Source organism: Denticeps clupeoides, chromosome 14 (assembly GCF_900700375.1).
Source record: "Denticeps clupeoides chromosome 14, fDenClu1.1, whole genome shotgun sequence".
Taxonomy (NCBI): Eukaryota; Metazoa; Chordata; class Actinopteri; order Clupeiformes; family Denticipitidae; genus Denticeps; species Denticeps clupeoides.
Window position 1 is genome coordinate 2,294,345 of NC_041720.1, and position 21,322 is coordinate 2,315,666.

General features: G+C 49.8%; 1 protein-coding gene across 2 annotated transcripts; it reads right to left on the minus strand.

Annotated features, from left to right (window-relative positions):
- Nucleotides 1–919: 919 nt before the first annotated feature.
- itpkb (inositol-trisphosphate 3-kinase B) lies at nt 920–20,153 on the minus strand. 2 transcript variants are annotated; one of them, XM_028953299.1, is made up of 8 exons: nt 19,899–20,153; nt 16,704–17,713; nt 7,346–7,445; nt 6,926–7,139; nt 5,605–5,809; nt 3,759–3,860; nt 2,905–2,976; nt 920–2,650 (listed from the first exon to the last, which is right to left on the minus strand). In XM_028953299.1, exons 2-8 carry the CDS (start codon nt 17,637–17,639, stop codon nt 2,438–2,440), a joined length of 1,842 nt encoding a protein of 613 aa, XP_028809132.1. In that variant the 5' UTR covers nt 17,640–17,713; nt 19,899–20,153; the 3' UTR covers nt 920–2,437. The 2 variants fall into 2 exon arrangements, with proteins under 2 accessions (XP_028809132.1, XP_028809133.1); XM_028953300.1 differs by having other exon boundaries at nt 19,829–20,153.
- Nucleotides 20,154–21,322: the final 1,169 nt, after the last annotated feature.

A 21,322-nucleotide genomic window follows, 5' to 3' on the forward strand; every position in this document is an offset into this window, starting at 1 on the left:
TTTGGGCGCAAAAGTAACAACGTCTGCCGTGAGATATGGGTCCGCGGCAGAGGCCCGGAGTATCGGTAACGGCGTACGGGGAAGACCCACAATCTGATCCGCCCGCCTAAATATAGCCTGGGGACACAGACGAACGCTTCCAGGCACCCGGGGCCCGAACGCTCACGAGCCGGGCGGGCTCCAGCTCCCCTCGCCCTGGCCCCCGCTCAGGCTCCCGGCCAGCACAACCACTCGGGCCAAGCTTTACTAAATATGGAAGTCTTTATTTCTTTATAAAATCACTGTATAAGGCCATTTATATTCGCCGGCTGACTGGTTCCCTCTTCTGTTGATACTCCTGCGACCTTTTAAAGGGCGTGGGATTATTAAGTTATGGTGCTATGGCCTTGCAATACCACTAGGTGGCTGTACAGGAGGACTGAGAGCGCAAGAGAGGGAAAGCAAGAGAACTTTTTGCAACATTCACACAAAGCTGCATATTTAATAAATATTCGAATATGCTAATGGGGAAGTATAAAAGAGTTGGCTTTTATGACAGCACGGTCTCAAAACCTGACATGATCACAGCACGCGAGAGAGAATGTGCGAAAGACAGCGGTGACAACATGGCATTCTGACAAATTTTATAATAATAAAATAATAATAATGAATCCAGCCTTTTTAATGTGTTCTAGCTTTTAGTATTCTACAATAAGCACGGTGGGACAATGGTAACTGAGGTCCCCTCGATGAAGCCACCATCCCCACACACTGCTCCCCAGGCGCCAGTCATGGCTGCCCACTGCTCACCAAGGGTGATGGGACAAAAATGCAGAGGACACGCTTCAACGTGTCACCGTGTGCTGTGACGCACTGAATAACCTGTTGTTGATTTTTGTCATTGTTGAAAGTGGCGAATGAATAAAGAGCAGAAAAAAGGGACGTTTTGAGACATCGTTCAGATTTTATTGTACAGCCAAGCATGATACACTGCAGTATGCACACGGCGTGATTTACATAAGCAGATCTGAGCAACTATGACCCGGAGCCCAGTGCACCACCCATCTATATTTACAGTGAACCGCTACATGGAAGGTTTAAGCCAACTGCAGAAATGTTCAGGAAACAAAAAAAACAAACAACTAAAGAAAGAAGAGCGTGCAGCTACACTTAGTGTTCTTGTGCAAAATGGCACAAAACGAAATAAATATGACAAAGACTCGAGGGGTTAAGCGGTGCTGGGAGAGCCGCCATTTTTTCCCCGTCTAGTTTGTTCGATGTAATCGCGGCACCGGGGCAGCAGGGGGCAGCCTGACCGCACGCTTGTTGCTTTATTCACTGTGCCTGGACGCGCCTTCGCGGTAATCGACACCCTGTTTATTTTTGTCCTCGTTCGGTGAAGCCGCTGCATCGCCTGCTTCCACCAGGCAAGGTCAGAGGTCACAACTAAACAAGTGCCACGTTTATCTTTACTTATTGATGATTATCGGCATTTGGACTATTGCTCTGCAGCTAAAGCAAAAAAAACACTGATTAAACTAGAACTGGTGATCGGTAGGTTACCTTTTGACCTCGGCGGACTCTGTTTGTGGACAGGCTCGGCCTGTTCACTCTGTGGCACGTGTTCTGAATGTCTAGGAGCATGCAGGAATGGTGCGATTTGCATGGCAAATGTCCATGTAAAGCGGGGACCACGTGCCTCGCACCGGGCGCCGGAGACCCGGAGTCCTTAAGGGACGGGATATGGCGACTTTAGGGTGAACCACGGCATGCAAAGCCCCATGTTTAAACCGCCGTTGCATTACTTTACATGGTAAACACAATCAGGAAAATGTAAATGCGGCGCACGTCGCGTGGAAAACCGTGGCGGCCGCTGGAATTACATTTGAGGGCGTAATGGCTCTTTGAGTCTGAATGGACATGAGAAAGTTCAATAGTTCTTTCTTTTAAATCTCAGTAGTTCATTTCTTGACCCCTGCTGACCTTTTCGGGACCAGTCGCTTGATGCTACACTCTCATCCAGCTATGAAACTATGACCAAATCCGTACAATATCACGACATCACGGAGAACTTCCTACTGAGAAGTTATTCTACGTTAAGATATTAAAAGGTAAAAGGGGAAGTACATTATAAAACACGTTAGCCTACTTTTTGCCTGTATTGTATTGAACTTTGATACTTTAAGGCTATGTGACCTGTATTATGTATGGAAGGCAACGTTATCCGAATGAAGTGCCCCGCGCTGCTAGGTAGCAAGTATATAAAAAATGAATTAAGAACCTTTTTCTTTTTTTTTGGGCCCCTAATTTGGCCAGACCACCGTACTGCACAGCGCCTGTATGTAGTCGTCACGTTCCAACCCGCCGCCATTCTGCTATTTCTTGTTTCCTGGTCATGGCTAGCTTTTCTAAAATGGGCTGGGAGGTCCTGTAGTGCGCGCCGACACGCGTCCCCCGCTCAGAGGGGCTTCGATGACACCATTTGGTGGATAATGTCTATGAGGTGGTCCAGGCCGTACAGATAGCCGTCCTCGCGGTTGCCCTCCACCCAGGCCGCTCTGTGGTCCAGCGTCTGGCCCTCTGGCAGGGGCGTGGTCTTCCCAAAGTCTATCATCCACACTTTGGCCCGCTCCCGCTTGTCGTGGACGAATAGAAGGGAACTGCCGATTACCTAAAAATATCATATACATATAATAGTGAATGTAAAGAAGATTTTTTTTTAAAAAACGTGCCATAGCTGCACCAGGTAACTAAATAAACATGCTGCTCATAATCTGTGTAAATGGTTGCATTGACGTTTTGGCGCATTGTATTCATGCACGTCAGCCTTCCAGATAAGATTCGCGATGGAAAAACACGTCCACGGTCAGGGAAGGAAGCGCGTTGCTGCGCTTACTGAGGGTCGTGTACGGATGTGCCGCTTACCTCGTGCGTTTTAAAGAACGGCGACCCTTCCAGAGTCGCCCGGATGTCGTTTAGTCTGTTCAGATAGGAGTTCTGTAGGGGGGGGTAAAGGAGATGCCGGTGAAGCAACAGTCACTGTACGCGCGCGATAAACATGCAACGTCTTGTACAGTCCTGCGGGAAAAACTAACCAAAAAAAACAAGGTAATGAGGAAGTGCGTCCAACCGCAGGGTGTCTGAAGGCCAACGCCGGGCCGAAGATAAACACAGTCAAGGCCAACATCACGCTGGAAATGTCTGCCTCATAAGCATCAAGATAAAGGGCCGTCACCGAAGGCCTGGTGTTGTTCCGGTGGTTGCCCTTCCCCGGAGAGGGGCGTGTCGCGAGGCGATTCGATTATCAATGCGCCGATTGTCGGTCCAGTCTACGTTGCTTCATGTTACAGAGTTAAGGCCCCGTTCACACCGTCATCTGGACCTTTTTTCAAAAAGTCAAATAAACACTGCGTGCAACGTTTTTGATGTTCAGGTGGCGTTAATTTGGAACGTCCGTGTGGACGAGGCCGATCTACATGGAGCGGCGCTGTCACTACTTTATACATTTACATTTACAGCATTTACCAGGCGCCCTTATCCAGAGCGACTTACAATCAGTAGGTACAGGGACAGTCCCCCCCTGGAGACACTCAGGGTTAAGTGTCCTGCTCAGGGACACGATGGTAGTAAGTGGGGTTCGAAAATCACCAAGCAACGTCATTATGATGCACTGATGCATAATCGTCCACGTCTGCATCGCGATGCATCGATTACGACATTCATTTCAACACCCCTAAAGAGGAGGCCCTGAAAACAAAGGTCTCTGCGCTCACACTCACCAAGATGTTCACGTTTCCTTTGACGAAGTCGTGGAAGGCTTCTGTCACTTGCTGCCGGCTCTTGGTCTTTTTAAAGTCCCTGTTCACCGTGCCGTCTTCCTTCTGCGTGAGTACAGGGAGGAGCCGTTTTATGTGTGCACTGTGGAAGGTGGAGGTTCCAAACATTTTTTGAGGTCTGGTTGGAGATAAGACGTCTGGTTGGAATAAATGACACTTGCCATACCAGGTCCTTGCCACAAGTGTCAAGTGAATCATAAACCCTGGCCTCAAGAAAGTATTATTTAATAGTCTTACTTAATATTTAAAGTACTGTCTTTTATCAAAAGAACATAATTAAAAAAAATTATATCTGCCCTATGCTTCTGATTGGCTGAGATCCTGTATGGCACAAATCCATCCATCATACAAAAATGCCGCGTTCATCACAACCCGGAAACACAGGAAAAACCCTGACACGGTTTCACTGTCAAATACAGTATGTTAATGAGCGTGTTTCAACCCTCCTCCCATCCCCGATGATCTGTTATTATATTGGACGGTTGACGGATGTCTCATAGCTCGCACATGATGCCTGGAGGCGAGCGTGTCTGCCATGCAAGGAGCACAGGAGCGGCAACCAATCCTTGCTTCTTGCTTGCTTTAATGCAAGCAATGCAGTGGGTCATTTGCATAAATCAGCATGGAAACTAACGTTATTGTCTGCCGCTTAGATTTTTTTTTTTAATAGTCTGTCCCAGGGTGAATGGGAATCGTCTCTGTGGGCCATGAGAAATGGGGAAGAATAGTGAGTTTGAAAACCACTGCTCTAAAGGGACATGGTTCACTTGTCCTTTTAATCCCGTCACCTGTCTATGCATACACACACCGCGGCATCTTTGGATTGTCCGAAAAAGGTAATGTTTCCCATACAGTGCCATCACCCGGGGCAACCTCAGATGGTCTTTGCTATTGATGCAGGACATATCTATCCAGCTGGAGGGTTCATTAGCGGGAATTAAATCAGCCGGCGGTAATTTGTGTTTCTTTCCGTGATGCGTCACTTCGCCGATCTCGGTATGGCCGCTATGAACGAGGCTACCCCACCGACCCCCTTCCCCGTCACCAACCGATGTCGAGATCAATGGAAATGCCACGGGCAGGCCCCGACGTGACAAAAACACCCCGGTCGCGGGGAAATCCGGCTCGGTTGCCACGAGCAACCGGCCCATCCTGCAATCGGAGCCGGCCGCCCCGCTCCCTGGGCAAGCCGCGGCAAGGCTCCGCGAATTTTAGTTAACTCCGCGTTGCCAACAGGCCTCGATATTTTCGAGTAGAGGCAGGTCTCCTGCTGCTGAGCCTGTCGGTTTTGACATTTAAGGCGATTTGTCGTTTAAAGGTTAAAAAAAGCTGTAAATGGCGAACATTAACTTGCGGAAAAAAAGAACTGATCGGCATTTTATCTCCCATCTCTTCCAGTGAACCAACGAAATATTTATACGTTGCCCATGGTAACAGCGCTTTTGATTCTGTGGCGCTCGGTGTATTGCAGGAACTGTCAAGGTATGATAACTAGAGAAGATGAAAAATCCCTCACGGTACGGTTCAAAAGTCCGAATTTTAACATAAATCACTGTATTTTTTTAAATAATACAGAATAAATATGCTGTATAAGTGTTTTCCTGACTATGAACGTACATACATCCATGCACCGTTAATGGATTCCAGTGTGTCGATGCTCTATAACTGTGTTGCTGATTTATTTTTTGACATATTACTACGCCCAGAAGGTCAAAACCACCCTGCGTCAAAAATCCATGACAGGAAGCATGACAGGCACATTTACACAGGGACATTGACCCCCTCTCACTTTAATGCCCTCGATGCGAAAGCCGAGCGTCGCCGTCGAGCTGATGGTCTCCCGCCACTGCATGTAGCGCGGCTTGGTCACGGCCTTCTGCTCGTGCTCCTCCTCGGTGGGCGCGTCGCGGTCCACCTCGATCATTTTCAGGTACATGTCGTTACGCAAGCTGGGCTTCTTCCTAGCCTTGGTCAGCTCTTCTTCCAGGTATGTCCTGAGGTCAAGGAGAAAAGAGTAGGGGTCAGCTGCCAAGGCCTTGAAGGTCCCCTATCTTGAAAATGGGACTTTGTGAGATGATTGAACATTAATACGAGTTCCCTGAGCCTGTCTACGGTCCTGCAGTGGCTAGAAATGGCGATAGGTGTAAAGAGTGCTCAGAGAGCAGCAGCTCAGATGGTCCGACCTGGAATTTGTCCCCTTATGACGTCATAAGGGGAAATGTTACCTCCCGTTTCACTCTTTTTCGGCCCAGAGAAACTTCCTGTCTGCACTAAAGATTGTGGGACTGGCTGAAATTGGCTGTAATTCTGCACCATGGCAGAAGGAGACTTCAGATACAGTATTAGGGGACGCTAAGACTGATGTAAAAGCAAAAAATAAAAATTAATGTCAGGGGACCTTTAAGTCCTGCATTCTTTTGTTCGAGAACTTGCTGATATCCTGGCCGTCTGGACATCACAGTGATGTTCCAACTGGACTTACACGAGCGGACATCACCAGAGACAGCGGGGGAGAGAGATGGAGCCCAGACGGCCATCTGTCAAGGGCCTGCTGCAAACGTGGCAGCCTTTCAAGCACTGGTCGTCAGGACCAGTGCTTCGTCAGGTTCTCCAGGGGTCGACAGACGGACCGTTTGTCAGCGGGGCTGCAGGAAAATGACACCAGCTCCACTTTTCTGGAACTTTTGCTAAATCTAGACGGCCAATTGCGATGCTGGTCTCCTATAGAGCAACAAAGGGTAAAGGGTCCTGCTGGAGGGTCCAAATGGTAGATTCAAACGTTCTTTCTTTCTTTCTGAAATGAAAGAGCTGGTGAGTGAGATCAGCCAGCTGGCTGCCAGTGTGCAGGAAGAAGAGAAGAAATGGGAGAGAGAGAGAGAGAGCATAAGAGATGTGCATTGCGCTTGCCCTCTTTGTCCCGAGTGTTTAGGAGACTGTTAAAACAGGAAAGGGACCCGAAAAGACTTTCAAGGCTGCGGGGTGTGGCTGCCAGCGACCTGACAGTTTTTGAATGGAGAAGAAAGTAGTCCAGGAAGCCAAAGCCAACGGTCTGGTGGAGCAGCCAAGAGGACGCAGAAGAAATGAGAAGAAGCGAGATGGCGCAGGTGTACCTGATGCCCATCTTGCAGTCCATGACACAGGGCAGCTCAAACTCCGCCAGCAGGTCGTCCATCTGGTTGTACTTCTCCCCGTCCTTCTCCACGTCGCCGTGGTAGGCCGGCACGTAGGGCCGAAGCACGTCCTTCATCAGCCAGTCCAGGCAGCGCTGCTCGCAGTCACAGTGCTTCTTCAAGATGCGGCCGTTGGCCTCCGTCTTGAAGCTGCCTGCGGATGTGGACAGAAGTTGAGGCATCGGTCCCTCTGAGACAACCGTGAGCTCCTGCAGGGTCCCGTACGGGTCCATACATTCATCCATCATTCATCCAGCGGTAAAGTCATCAGTCAAGTATTAAAAATAGCTCTCGCGCTATGTCCGTAAAACAAGGTCCATTCTCTCCAAACGCCCAGCCAGGGACAGGTTTAAGGCCTACCTGCGTGTCCGGCCAGTTGGATCCAAGGGTACTTCTTCTTGAAGGACATCAGGAATGGGGACCACTGCACCATGTTCTTGATCTTCTTCCATGATTTGTGCTGAACGTAGACAAAAACAGCGGGGAGAAAACATTGAGCATCGGGACGCTGAGTCTTTTGCGCGTTTTGAATGTTCGTGACTGTTTGATCCTCCTGCGGTCACTTTGTCACACTCAATCAGTCACCTGGAACCATGTTTTTCGTGGCCATCGGCTTTACCTAAATACCAACCATGATTTGAAACCACCACGGGGCAGACAACACTGCTTTGCATGCTTATTTGCATGCTTCCATTGCCCATGCCACGTTGGTTTACTCAGGCGGCGTTCAGACGGCAATTACCTTATCTACGAATCTTCCCGCCCGCTAATTCCTGCCAGACAAATGTGTGCCGGGATTTTCAACAACGACATAAAAATGGTGGGAATTATAATAAATGATCAATACATACAAAGACATGAAAAATATCATGTCTGTGGTAGTAGCCTAGCGGGTAACATACTCGCCTATGAACCAGAAGACCCGGGTTCAAACCCCACTTACTACCATTGTGTCCCTGAGCAAGACACTTAACCCTGAGTGTCTCCAGGGGGGGACTGTCCCTGTAACTACTGATTGTAAGTCGCTCTGGATAAGGGCGTCTGGTAAACGCTGTAAATGTAAAAAGCTGTTTTATTGGGTTTGAGATACATATTTGGCCATAAGAATACTTTCATCTGCTTTTATTTTTCTGCCCCCTTCCACCGCCTGTGCTGGCCGCGCCTTTTTTTCCCCTCTGTTGTCCGGAGCGGATGTGGGGTTTCCCTTGGTGACCACAACACGCTCCAAAACGGGGGAAAGCCTCATTTTTCATGCACCAGCACGCCCGGCCAAGACCGCTCGACTCGAAAGGCCCCTGCAGGGGCGGCGGTTGCAGGGTGACCCTCTCAAACAACAGCCAGAACCATGGAAACGAGTGCAAAGGAAACGGACGAGACTAATGCAATGTCGTTAACGGTAAACAAGTCTCAGTTGTCAGTTGGCGTTAAAAAATTAATATTAACGTTTACAGCATTTACCAACATTTACGACCTTTATCCAGAGCATCTCAGGGTTAAGTGTCTTGCTCAGGGACACGATGGTAATAAGTGGGATTTGAACCTGGGTCTTCTGGTTCATAGGCGAGTGTGTTACCCGCTAGGCTACTAACACCCTATTAATATAGTGGGATGCACGTCAAACGTTCGATGCACCACAACGCAGTGGCGGTAATAAATGTTAACCTGGCCGGTGCACAGATTATCATTAGCCATTCAGCTGTTAGCATTTAGCCGGTAGGAGCTAGCGGCCAAGGCTAATGATAAAGGAATAACTCCCTCCCTTCTGCGGTGTTAATAGGCCGTGTTAATTTAACAGCGTGATACAAGAATCTGCGTCCAAAAGTCGTAAATTGTGGTACTGAAAACGATTTTGGGTCTCGGTTTGAAGTTGCGGCGTCGTGACGTGGTATTTCATGCATCACAAACTGAACATTTCTGTTCTGGGGTGACCAGAAAATCCGGCGGCGCTCAAGGCGTCTTCCTGTCTGCTTTTCTTTTTTTTTGCACTAAAAAAAATCATTAAAAGGCCCATAAAAGGCGTTGTTGGTGACCGCTGGGCTAGTCACGTGAGGTTAGGACCGTCCCCTCCATCTTCACATTACGACGGGTGCGAATGTCAGTGATGAAACGGCCCAGGGGGGTCCGTCTCGTAATGCCGATGCGTACGTGCCTTCCACCGATCGTTTCCCGACTCTTTCAGGAGTCCCGACCCCCTAATCGTCCCCCGGGGGCCCGTCCCTCCTCAGACGTGGTGGAAACTCAGCGAACCGGGCAGGGCGCCCGGGGGACAGCTGGAGGGCGGGCGAGCCCCGGACACCAGATACGCATCGCTGGCGACGGGCCTGAAAACGCAGGCTTCCCCCGACTGGCGGTTTATCCGACATCTTCCCCGCGCCGCTACGAGACGAGGAGCCGGAACCTTCCGCAGACACGCCCCGAAACCCGGGTACCTTTGTGCGCCGATATGTATGGCGTTCTGACAAAAAGCAGAGAGCGCGTTAAGATAGCGTCTAAAAGCCGATTAGAAGAACAAAAAAAAACGAATAAACGTGCCGTTCGAGGGAACGTTTCTTTCAGAGGAAAAACGCATCTGCGGAGCCAGAGAGGGCTGAGATGTTTTGGGAAAACAAACGGAACAAGTTTGGGTCGCGGAAAGCAAAGGTCGGGGCCGAAGTGACCGTGACCCGCTGTGAGAAATCGGCACCGAGGACACGAGAGTCCTTCCGGCCTTCAGCGCTTCACAAAAAGGTCACAAACAAAAGACCCCCCCCCCCCCCCCGCCTCCAAAAAAAAAAAAAAAAGCACAGACGGGAATTCAGGTTTCTGGTACCAATTAGAAACGGAGCGTGCCGCGGCAGATGTGAGCAGCCCGGCAGCATCTGAGGAGCATTACGGCCGCTCAGGCCGAGGAGCACGACCCCGTGGGCGAACGGAACGCGTTACCTGCAGCTCTTTCAGCCCCGAGTTGACGGACGTGATGAAGAAGCAAAGGACGGGGAGCAGGAAACTCCAGGCGCGGCCGAGAAGCCATAGCATGATGCCCGCTGTCAGCGCGCCGGGCCCGAGTGCGGCACCTAAGATCTCTGGACAAGGCAGGGCCACGGGATTCGCTCATTTGTTTCTATCCAAAACATTTATTTACACTCGAAATCAACCGATGCAAATGCCTGGCCGGGACCTTCGATGCTCGAGAGAGGAGCCATGTCGGCCGCGTCTGCGCCCAGCGCCATGCCGCGGCCATGCAAATACCGGGACTCCTCAACCTCACACAAATCACGGGGCACGAGATCCTGGTCACGTTTCTGGCGGCCCCGTCGTGTTGGCCAGGGATGGATCGAACCTGATCGGGTAGATCGCAGGCTACAAAACCAACGTCTCTGGACTTAATACGTTGACTTAATTCCGGCATGCAGTGCCAGAGGCGTTTACAGCATTTACCAGGCGCCCTTATCCAGAGCGACTTACAACCAGTACAGGGACAGTCCCCCCCTGGAGACACTCAGGGTTAAGTGTCTTGCTCAGGGACACGATGGTAGTAAGCTGCATGGTCTTCGCCCATGTAGCTTCGGCGTCTCGAAAGCCATTTACAGGAGGGGGTACGACATTGGCAGAATGGTAGCTGTCAATCATCTCAACAGGCTCCGCCCCCTTTTAAACTATGTTCGTAGAAGCATCATGAAAGTTCATCATCTGAGCGACAAAAGTAATTAGACGCTAACTAACAAGGTCTGGATGGCTCCTCTCCTGCACGCAGATAACCAGCAAACGCTTCTTGTTTCTATTTCTGCGTTTCTTTGCAGAAGTAAACATTACATAAAATGCGACAGTGGTGACCACGCCCTGCGCGCTATGGAAAACGAGCCCTCCAAGTTCGGCCGGGCTTATTAGTCGTTGCGAATATCAAATGTCTGTGCAGGCAAAGCCTGTTTGGCCTTGTTATTGCGCTCCCACGGCCATTTACATGCACTCGTCCATTTGCATGAGTGAGCAAGAGAGATTAAGCTGCATAAGAGGCAGGTTTGGTGCGAATCAAAAAAAAAAGAGTTCTCAGAGAACCTCAAAAGAATCACGTTATATGAAAGCGAGGCGGTGGGGAGAGTCCATTCAACGAGGAAAAACGACTCAGTTCTGTTGGACAATAGAGATTCTTAAAAAAAAAAAAAAAAAAAAACCCATTGTGCAAAACAGCGCTAACCTGGAAACCACAATACTTTCCTACTACGACCTCGGCCGCAGTGCACCATGGGAGGAAAAAGGAGAAAAAAATAAATGCTCTGCACTATTTCTTGCCACGCCCCGGGTTCCCCTCCGAGTAGCGGCCCGTCTACCGTCCCGCGATCGATCGCAGGGCACCGGGGCGCCAGAGTGCGAGACGTGACCGCTCCTGCCTTCACAGGAAGGGGCTCCGCCGCATTGTTCTGATAAAGGGACCGGGTTCTATATCGAGCGGGAGGAAAGGGATGCCGCTCGTCTGCAGCGACTCCTCGACCTCGCCGCCGCTGGTAGAAGTTTCCACTGAGCACAAAAGAGAGAGAGAGAGAGAGAAAAAAAGGGAGGAAGTGGTTTCAAGCCCTCGAGAGGAACCTCTCACTGCGAGACAGGAAAGTGATGGGGCTCGGCGGCAGTATTTTCCACATCTGCAACACGCACACACACAAACACAAATAGAAAACACAACGCTGCTCTTGACTGGCCAATGAGGGGCAGCGCTTTCGCCTTAAACCGCTACCGCCTTCGTTCTAGGGTCGGCTTGTCAGAGCGGCCATCTTCACCCCCGGGGTGAAGAGTCCTCCTCCTCGGAACAACTAGAAACCCGACATATTCTAGCACACCCACCACAACCAAGGAGGCCATGATGATTAGCGTGGTCTATTAGCGATGAAATGGCAGGCAGGCCTCCTTTTATTTCAATGTCATGGTCCTTTGTTGGAGATGACCCCAAGATAGACCTTTGCCAATGTAAGCCGCCGAGTCATCAAGTTCTCCTCATTGACGGCGACCACGCCGCCGCTGACCTCGCTCGGCTGCGGGTTCCGGGTCCGGATTGGCCCCCGACCCAGGTGGTCCTCGGCCTTGACCGGGCGTGCATGGTGTGGTTGGGGCCTTCTGCGGTGTCTATCACACGAGAGCTCGAGACACCATTTAACGTGAAGCTGTGTCATGAAGATCCAGCGTCATCAAAGTGCTGGAATGCTGCACAGTAGAGCTGTAAATATTGCCTCAACTTTGGGCCTATGGTACCTGTCCTATCCGTATGATTTGCCGCTTTGTTTCGGGTGGTTGGTAAAAGCGTTTTGCATGTTGATCATTTTTTTAAATGATTGTTTATTGTTTGTTTATTTATTCGCATTTTGTCGCATGCTGAGGAGGTGAAATTATGCTAAAACCCGATCATTTCCTCGCATATTTCGTTTCCTTCGTAGTCTAGCGGTCGTAATCTGCGAAGAAAGCCGGGCTTTTAAAAGCTGCACTTGCCGGGTTGCGTTGGTCGGGCCTAAAACGTTTACAGCTCCGCTGCACAGTGCCATGGCGACCTCTGAGACGTAAGGGCTGTTTTTAGCGAGGCATGTTCGGCTTCCTTCCGAGTCTGAAGATAAGACCAGCTGCATCCACGTGGCGCGTAAAACCGACAGACCAGACAGCACAATATGCAGATGGCATGAATGCCAGAACCTCGAGGGTCGGATGAGGAGAACCCGTGCGAAGTCATTTAGCCCCCAACACCACAGCCTTTCTGCAAATTTGACCAACAAGCACCCCGGTGTTACGGTTACACCACTGCACCAACCGAAATCAAGCTACTATTGGAATTGAGATTTTTTTGCCTTCAACAAAACCGTTTAAATGCAAAAAATTTTATTGGTTAAAATTCAGTTTAGAGGTCATTTAATCACAATTTCCAATAATCATATGTTTTTTGCACCTCCAGCACCATGATATGCTGTCGCACCGATCCACACCCACACATAGCCATTGTCCCATTTTAACCTGCAGCGTTTCCCCTACAATTATGCATGAAACGCATGAGCGTAACGGTCGGGTGACGTTGAAATTGATGAGGGGTGGCCTAGCGGTTTAGGAAGCGGCCCCGTAATCAGAAGGTTGCCGGTTTGAATCCCGATCCGCCGAGGTGCCACTGAGCAAAGCACCGTCCCCACACACTGCTCCCCGGGCGCCTGTCATGGCCGCCCACTGCTCACCAAGCGTGATGGGTTAAACGCAGAGGACACATTTCACTGTGTGCACCGTGTGCTGTGCTGCTGTGTATCACAAGTGACAATCACTTCACTTCCAAAGAAGATACTAGTGCTGGGTGGGCGCGAAGATGACGTCAACGTCGCATTCTTCTATCTAGAGGACCAGTAAGTTTTTTTTATGAATAAAAAGTAGAAGCGGGGAATAAAAACACCAAACTAGCGCACTTCCTGACTCATGCGTACGAAACGAGCGGCTGCGCCGGCGTAACACACGGCCCCAGCTGTTCAGGCCCTGACGTCAGCTGGTCTCTAAGCAACGGTCGACCACAGGGGTGTTTCATTTTCCACTGCTCTCGGGTCCCGGGCCGGGTGGGGGGGTTGTCTCGGGCTCGGCCGTTCGCCCCGCAGGTGGGGAAGGAGGCGGCTGGGAGCGACCGCCACGTGAGCTGGAACATTTTCGCACGGCGCATTTTCATTGAAAACGATCGGTATGCGTTGAAGCGTTGCAGAGGGAGAAGAAGACGTGTGGCGTAAACATGACTTTTTTTTCTTTTTTTTGGTTTTTTGCCCTCCCACTCTTCCTCCCCTCCTACACAAACCTCCCGGCTTCCTACGCCGAGTGGGACATGAGAATGCGAAGCGTGCCGCTCGTGTCTCAGCATGCACTTCGCCCGGCTGAGACGTTTGCACGCAGTTGGGAGACCGACGAAAACGCGGAACTCTGGGAAGGTTTTCTGGACCGAACTGATGTCCCGGCTGCTCCGCAGTTAGGACTGTCCACCTAAAACATAAAACGAACCTATAACCCTGCCGGTGTCTTTTTTCAGTCATTATAATTTGCACTTATTTTACCTTCCGACCGTGTTTCTTTTAAAATCTGACGGTTGTGGAGTTCACATAAAGCACACAAAACAGGAAATACAAGCTGTGGAAATGACACCCAATTATCCACTTAAGAAATAATGACCCTCTATGGAGGGCGGCCTGCTTCAGCCACGCAATGGCCATTGGAGACGCTGTTGCTATGGTTACAAACTATACAAATCCTACAACAGCGATCGGCAAATATCGGTTCATGCCGCGTTGAGGAAGCGACAGTGAACGAAAGGGACAGGAGAACTTTTTATGAACATGCGCAAGAGTTTGAATGTTAAGAAAACTTTCATTACATAATAAAAATAATCATTGAAATGTATTTATTTATTTATTTTTTTCATGTTATTAAAATGTTTTTTCGTATTTCCTCCAGACACAAAGCACGACGTTGTTGCGGGGTCAGTCCCGGGCAGAACATGCGTGCTTGTTGACAACATTTGACTTCCTTACAAGTGGCAACCACACGTTTGCACCAATATTACAGGCGACGCCGTGTGCTGACACACACACACACACACACACACACACACACACACAAACAAGGGCTCTTCTATCACCCGACGCAGGAAGAGGAGTCACCACTGAGAATACCACCCATCAGTAGGTAAAAGGATGCACAGCAAACGTTTAGCATCTCCCTCGGAGGACGCCGGTTTTAGTAACACAGCATTTACCAGGCGCCCCCCTTATCCAGCGCGAATTACGGTCAGTAGTTACAGGGACAGTCCCCCCCCTGGAGACACTCAGGGTTAAGTGTCTTGCTCAGGGACAAGATGGTAGTAAGTGGGGTTCGAACCTGGGTCTTCTGGTTCATAGGCGAGTGTGTTACCCACTAGGCTACTACCACCCTACAATCAGTAGTAACAGGGACAGTCCCCCCCTGGAGACACTCAGGGTTAAGTGTCTTGCTCAGGGACACGATGGTAGTAAGTGGGGTTTGAACCTGGGTCTTCTGGTTCATAGGCGAGTGTCTTACCCACTAGGCTACTACCACCCTACACATTTATCGTTCCATTATTAGACATGACAGTGGGCTTCTTGTCTCCGCATGGAGTAATGGGGGACACCGAGATCTTTCTGCGGGGACTGAGGAGTTTCTCCTTGCATGGTGGGGCGTGCATAAACCACATCCCTTAAAACCTCAGGCCAGGTAAGGTGAGAAGAAACCTTGAGCGGGCCTGTAAAGACGAACCTTCACTGGTCTCACAATGCGATTTGATAGCAATTATCAATGCCTCGATTATCGATGCATCACGGCGCTGTACTCAGATCAGGCCGCCACGGTCGCAACCGGCACTACTTTTCAACCCGAAAATCGCCAAGCAACGTCATTATGACATAACTGTGATGACAACGATAATAAATCTATGAATCCTGCGCTGCATCCATGCAGAATCGCCCACGCCTGCATCATGATGCGTCGAATATGAGACAGTGTGCAACATGACGACGTGCCCTGCGTGTTTTTCTCTTTACTAATGCTAACCTTTATGGAATTCATATGCTTTGGAAGAGTTAATAATGCAAAATTCATGACATCATAAACGTGCATAATCGCAATATTTAGAATTCATTTAGCCGAAACCCAGAATTCTCCATTTTCTGCGACAACGGCGTCATGCTGTTTGCACGCGGAGGACTTACTGGCCAGCGCGGCCACTCGTTCACCTGCCGATGGAGAAAGCCGCGCCACGCGATCGTGCTCTACATGACCGCATGAAAACACAGACGTAAAAAAAAAAACTAAAATGTCAAAAGGCTCCTCCACTACGCAGGTCGGGCCCGTGCAAATCGCGCTTATCGCTGTTTGGTTATCCCCGAGGGTGCTCCCTGAAAGAGCATCTGGGTAAATATTTATTTTAAAAAATTGCTGCAGGTCCCTGGGACGAAACACCTCGGGACAGAAGAAGATGAAGAAGAAGAAGAAAGTGAAGTGGATTGTCACTTGTGATACACAGCAGCACAGCACACGGTGCACACGGTGAAATGTGTCCTCTGCATTTAACCCATCACCCAGCAGCCATGACAGGCGCCCGGGGAGCAGTGTGTGGGGACGGTGCTTTGCTCAGTGGCACCTTGGCGGGTCGGGATTCGAACCGGCAACCTTCTGATTACGGGGCCGCTTCCTTAACCACTAGGCGACCCCTTTGTCAACTGGAACCCGGGGCTGAATGTCAACCGAGAGCTTACTGCCGCAAATGAGACTCGCACGGGGCAGGTTTGCCAAATTTATCCCGCTCGGAGCTCTGAACGCACCTTCTCTACGGAGGCTGGTTTTCAATCTGAACCGAATGCAGAAGAAACGTGTTCATGAGATGATCCGCTCCAAAAAAACACAAACAAGGGCTCTTCTATCACCCGACGCAGGAAGAGGAGTCACCACTGAGAATACCACCCATCAGTAGGTAAAAGGATGCACAGCAAACGTTTAGCATCTCCCTCGGAGGACGCCGGTTTTAGTAACACAGCATTTACCAGGCGCCCCCCTTATCCAGCGCGAATTACGGTCAGTAGTTACAGGGACAGTCCCCCCCCTGGAGACACTCAGGGTTAAGTGTCTTGCTCAGGGACAAGATGGTAGTAAGTGGGGTTCGAACCTGGGTCTTCTGGTTCATAGGCGAGTGTGTTACCCACTACGGGTCAAATGGTCAAAACGAGGAACTTACGGCTCTCTGGGTCTGAAGCGACAGCGGCGACAGTCCCTCCACCCGCTCCGGGTCGCTGGAGTTGTCGTCCTCCGACTCGTCCCAGGACGAGGAGAAGCCGGCGGAGGAGGCGGAGGACGAGGAGAGCTTCCTCGGCGTGGGGCTGGACCCGGGCTCGGGCGTCTCGCCGCCGACCTCCATGCCGTGGTCCGTGACGATGACGGCGGGGATGGAGGCTCCCGTCTCCGGGACTCCCGCCTTTGTCGCCGAGCTCTCGGTCCCGGCCAAGCTGCTGCCGACTCCGTGGAGAGTAATGGACCGCGTCCCCGCCACAGTCCGTTCCGTATTCAGGTCAGCTGCGCCGTCCCCCGCCGTCGCTCCTCTGCCATTGTGGAGCTGATGAGGGACACCGGGAGGGCGGTCCGTCCTCGGGGACGCCGGGACTCTCTCTGGGCTGGGCTTGTCCTCCGTGGAGGAGGGGCCGGCCTTCCGGGGAGCCCGGGGGCTCCGCTGGATCTCGGCGTTTTGCACCTGCGTGCGGAGGTCCGATATCTGCGCCTCGAACAGCCCCACCTTCTTGTTCACCTCCACGTTCTGCAGCTCGCGGTGGATCTGTCCGATCTGCGCCGTCCGCCGGGCGTCCCCGTCGGGTCCCTCCTCGTCGCCGGGGCCGCTCAGGCGCCGCACCCGGCTGCCCACGTTGACCCCCAGCGTGTCGGGGCTGCGGCAGGGGGAGCGGGACCTGGGGCCGCCGGAGCCGGGGAGCGGGGGGAAGACGAAGGCGGCGCCGGGGCTGCCGGGGCTCAGGCTCCCCGGGGTCACCAGGAGCGGGCAGTAGGTGGAGCGGTCCGGCACCGGCAGCACGGGACGCCCGGGCCTCCCGGTCCGAGGGCTGCTCTCGCCTTTCAGGTTGTTGCTGCTCATTATAATCAGAGTGTTCAGGGCACAAGCAGCCATAGTACCAGGCCGGCTGCACTCTGCTGGATCTGGGGTCCCGACACCATGTTATGGGCCGGTTGTCTTTTCACAGCCTAGAGGAAGTCGAGAAAAGAAGTTGCAAGTATAAAAGTATACTGTAAAATAAAAAATAAAAATGTAGTTAAAAGAAAATGTAGTCGTGTTTAATATGGTGACCATTCATTTCTTCGGAAAGGTGCTGGGAGGGTTATTATTTAAGTTATTTTAAAAAGAAATTGCTGGAGAGGACGCAATGACTTTTCACGCCCCTTCAGTTACAGTGTGCGCCGTTACGTTACACTGAAAGACAAACGATGTCAAAGGTCAACAACCTGCAATATGTTGTTCATACTACATTAATTCGAAAAAAGTCATATATCATATTGCAGATTGTCCGTCCTTGAACAATATACTGTGGGTAACAGTCTGATACAATATCCATACGTTTATTTTTTTATATTTTAATAAAGCACATATATGCTATTTTCCCAATTACTTAAAAATATATATACAGTACCGGCCAGAAGTTTGGACACCTTCTCATTCAACGTGTTTACTTTATCTTCATGACCATTTACGTTGGTAGATTCTCACTGAAGGCATCAAAACTATGAATGAACACATGTGGAGTTCTGTACTTAACCAAAAGCGGAGACCTGGCCTCCACAGTCACCGGACCTGAACCCAATCCAGATGGTTTGGGGTGAGCTGGACCAACAAGTGCTAAACACCTCTGGGAACTCCTTCAAGACTGTTGGAGAAGCATTTCAGGTGACGACCTCTTGAAGCTCATCGAGAGAATGCCAAGAGTGTGCAAAGCAGTAATCACAGCAAAGAAACTAGAATATAAAACATGTTTTCACTTATTTCACCTTTTTTTGTTAAGTACAGAACGCCACATGTGTTCATTCATAGTTTTGATGCCTTCAGTGAGAATCTACCAACGTAAATGCTCATGAAGATAAAGAAAAAACATGTTGAATGAGAAGGTGTCCAAACCACAGGCCTGTACTGTATATATAAATATGTAGTAATTTATGATCTAACAAAAGTTGAGAGGACCTTTTATTCTACAGTTACACTGATATCATGATGCTATTGTTGACAACTAAAGTGAGTATTGGCATCATTTTCATATCTTTGTTATAGAATCATACCGCAGGCCTGTCCGGGAGTCCCACCCATATTTCTTTCTCCCAACAGCAAGAAACGCAGATGAATTGCAATTACTGCTCGCGGTCCGAGTTAGTCCCACCCTGTGCAGCCTGCCGCTGCGGCCGCTGCTCTTCCCGAAGTATCGAAGATACGGTGACGCCTGCAATTTGCATGCTTTTCTTTGCATGCTTGATAAAAAAAGAAAAAAGAAACTCGTTTTTTTTTTTCCTGGCTGAAAAGCACTTCCAAGGCTCCCCCGAAACTTGGCCATGACCTTTTATGTCTTTGCCGCAGTGAGACAGTAAAAAAGGGAATTAACTGCATAAAGTCCTGGGGGGGGGTCGTCTCACATACCAAGCCATTCTGTACGAAGAATGTGGAGCGGCATGAAAAGAAAAGCCAGATTTTTTTTTTTTTTTGCGCTTTAGGGGAAAATCTAAGTGTGTTTAACAGCAGGGGGACAGGGGAGATGTCACACTGACTCATGTCTGATGGAGACACGTCTCCCGTTCTCCGGCTGCGAATGTCACGCTTAAAAGGCCGCATTCGGCTCAGTTGCACTCTGTGGCGCGATGTAAATCTTTCCCAAGTCGCCTTGTAGAACCGTTTCTGCGAGAGCAAGGCCCATAAACCCGCTCCGGCCCTCGCCCGGGTCTGCCGGGGTCCCCGGCGTCTTCAAAAAAAATGTAAAAAGCCACTTTGCCGAACGCCACACGTTTGCACAGGAATATCTCCAGTTGCCAGATTCCCCTCTCTCTCTGTCTCTGTCTCTGTCCCTCATGTCTATGGCGATGCTGTGAGGAGTTCAACAAAAGGGGGTGCAGGGAAAGCATGGGTGGAGAATGAAGAAAGCACGTGTGACTTGCTCAGCCCGCACCCTGATGCAACAAAACACAGCAGGGTAAAATAAAGAGAGAAAATCTAATAATAATCATCATAATAATAATGATCACTTTATAAAGACCTACTTCCGAAAGCAAGTTCAAGTTGAAAGTGCTTTAACTTCTAAACGTTGTAAATGCTTTTCGTCTTACGATGTTATGCAACGGTGATGCCGTCGTCCCTTCTCTCGTGTGAAGTGTCCGAGCGAGTCGCGCATCTCACCTGGCGCGCAGCGTCGCGGTCCCCGTCGCGGTCCCCGCCGCCGTCGAGCGTCCCGGAGCGGCGCGGACATGCGCGCGTCGTGCCGACGAATCGCCGCGAACTCGGGGCTGGAACTCGCGACCCCGCCTTCGGCCGCGCCAGAAGCAGGAAGGAAGTTGACGGTGACGGTGGAGTCGCGTCGCGGCGCGACGTGGGGCCGTCGTTTGTTTAGGCGGCTGGAAATGAACCGGCGATTAATCGACGACGGCGTTTCATTATATCTCCACATGGTGAAGGCGAGACTAAATGCAAAGTAATGTGGAGCAATAGATCGGCACAAATGTCTGAAATTTTCATTGCATAACGTCATTTTCCGCTTTATGATCATGTTGTAAGGCAATAATGACTTGTCAAGATTGCCACCAAAAGCACAGAAAAGAAACACTTGCGATGCCAAATGCATGTAATTGGTTAAAGAATCTCATAATAACATGCATGCAATCGATTATATGCACATAATGTATAATCGTGACGTGTATTTTTACAAACGTTGCATTTAGTGTACGTTGTAGTGGAAGAAAGAAAAAAATGCTTTGTAATATTACAATGTGCAGTATAGGGGTGGATGAACAGATCAACACAAACGTGCTAATTTCTTTCTATAACTTACTGCAAGACAGTGTTTTTTACGGGACCGACTTATCAGGGCGATAAGGGTCAATCAAATGCAATCTCATGGTTATAAATATTCATATGAGCTCACCGAGCCATTAATAAAGCTCAGGGAAGAGTGACACCTGGATGGAAAAATGCTGTGCTGGTGGCCTGTCTGATTTGAATGAGCCTGCCTGCAAGATAGGTGGTATGAAAATGAAATTTCCATCCCCTCTGATTGAAGCAGGGAGAGGAGCATGGTTTCCTCAAAGTTGACATGATTATTGGCCTCACAGCCGCAGCGTACGAACCGCTGGCGTGTGTCACCATAAAACAGGACACTTTATGGGATGGGTAAATCAACACAGAATCAGAGTGGTATGAATATTGACTCTCTTTAATTTGACTCGCTCAGTCTAAATATTAGCAGTGATGCCTCTGAGCAGGACAGTGTGCAAATAAATAAAAACAATAATAATAAAAACGTCTGTAAGTTTATATGCCAAGATGTCATCGGCAGGAGCCACATGCCATTTGTAGTACAGAGGAATATTTTCAAGGCTGAGAGTTAAAACAATACTGTGTAAAACACCACATGTTCAGATAATAATAAATACACTGGATTCTACCGAAGCTTGTTAACAAATAAAGTTTTGTGTTTGATTCACTTGTTAAATATTAAAAATGTGTCTAAAGAAAAAAAAAACATTTTAATGAGAAAACCTGTTTTTTATGGGAATCTTTTGAATTCTCCACTTTTTTGGCGCGCCTATTGCACCACCTGTTGTTAA

What these genes read in the sequence shown, in the direction of transcription:
- itpkb (XM_028953299.1), bottom strand. Translation starts at nt 17,639, where the DNA reads ATGGCTGCTTGTGCCCTGAACACTCTGATTATAATGAGCAGCAACAAC. An exon ending in CGCTTCAGACCCAGAGAGCC is followed by an intron (nt 7,446 to 16,703) that starts GTAAGTTCCTCG and finishes GTCTACGTTCAG; the next exon opens with CACAAATCATGGAAGAAGAT. An exon ending in AAGGAAACGTGAACATCTTG is followed by an intron (nt 2,977 to 3,758) that starts GTGAGTGTGAGC and finishes CCCCCCCTACAG; the next exon opens with AACTCCTATCTGAACAGACT.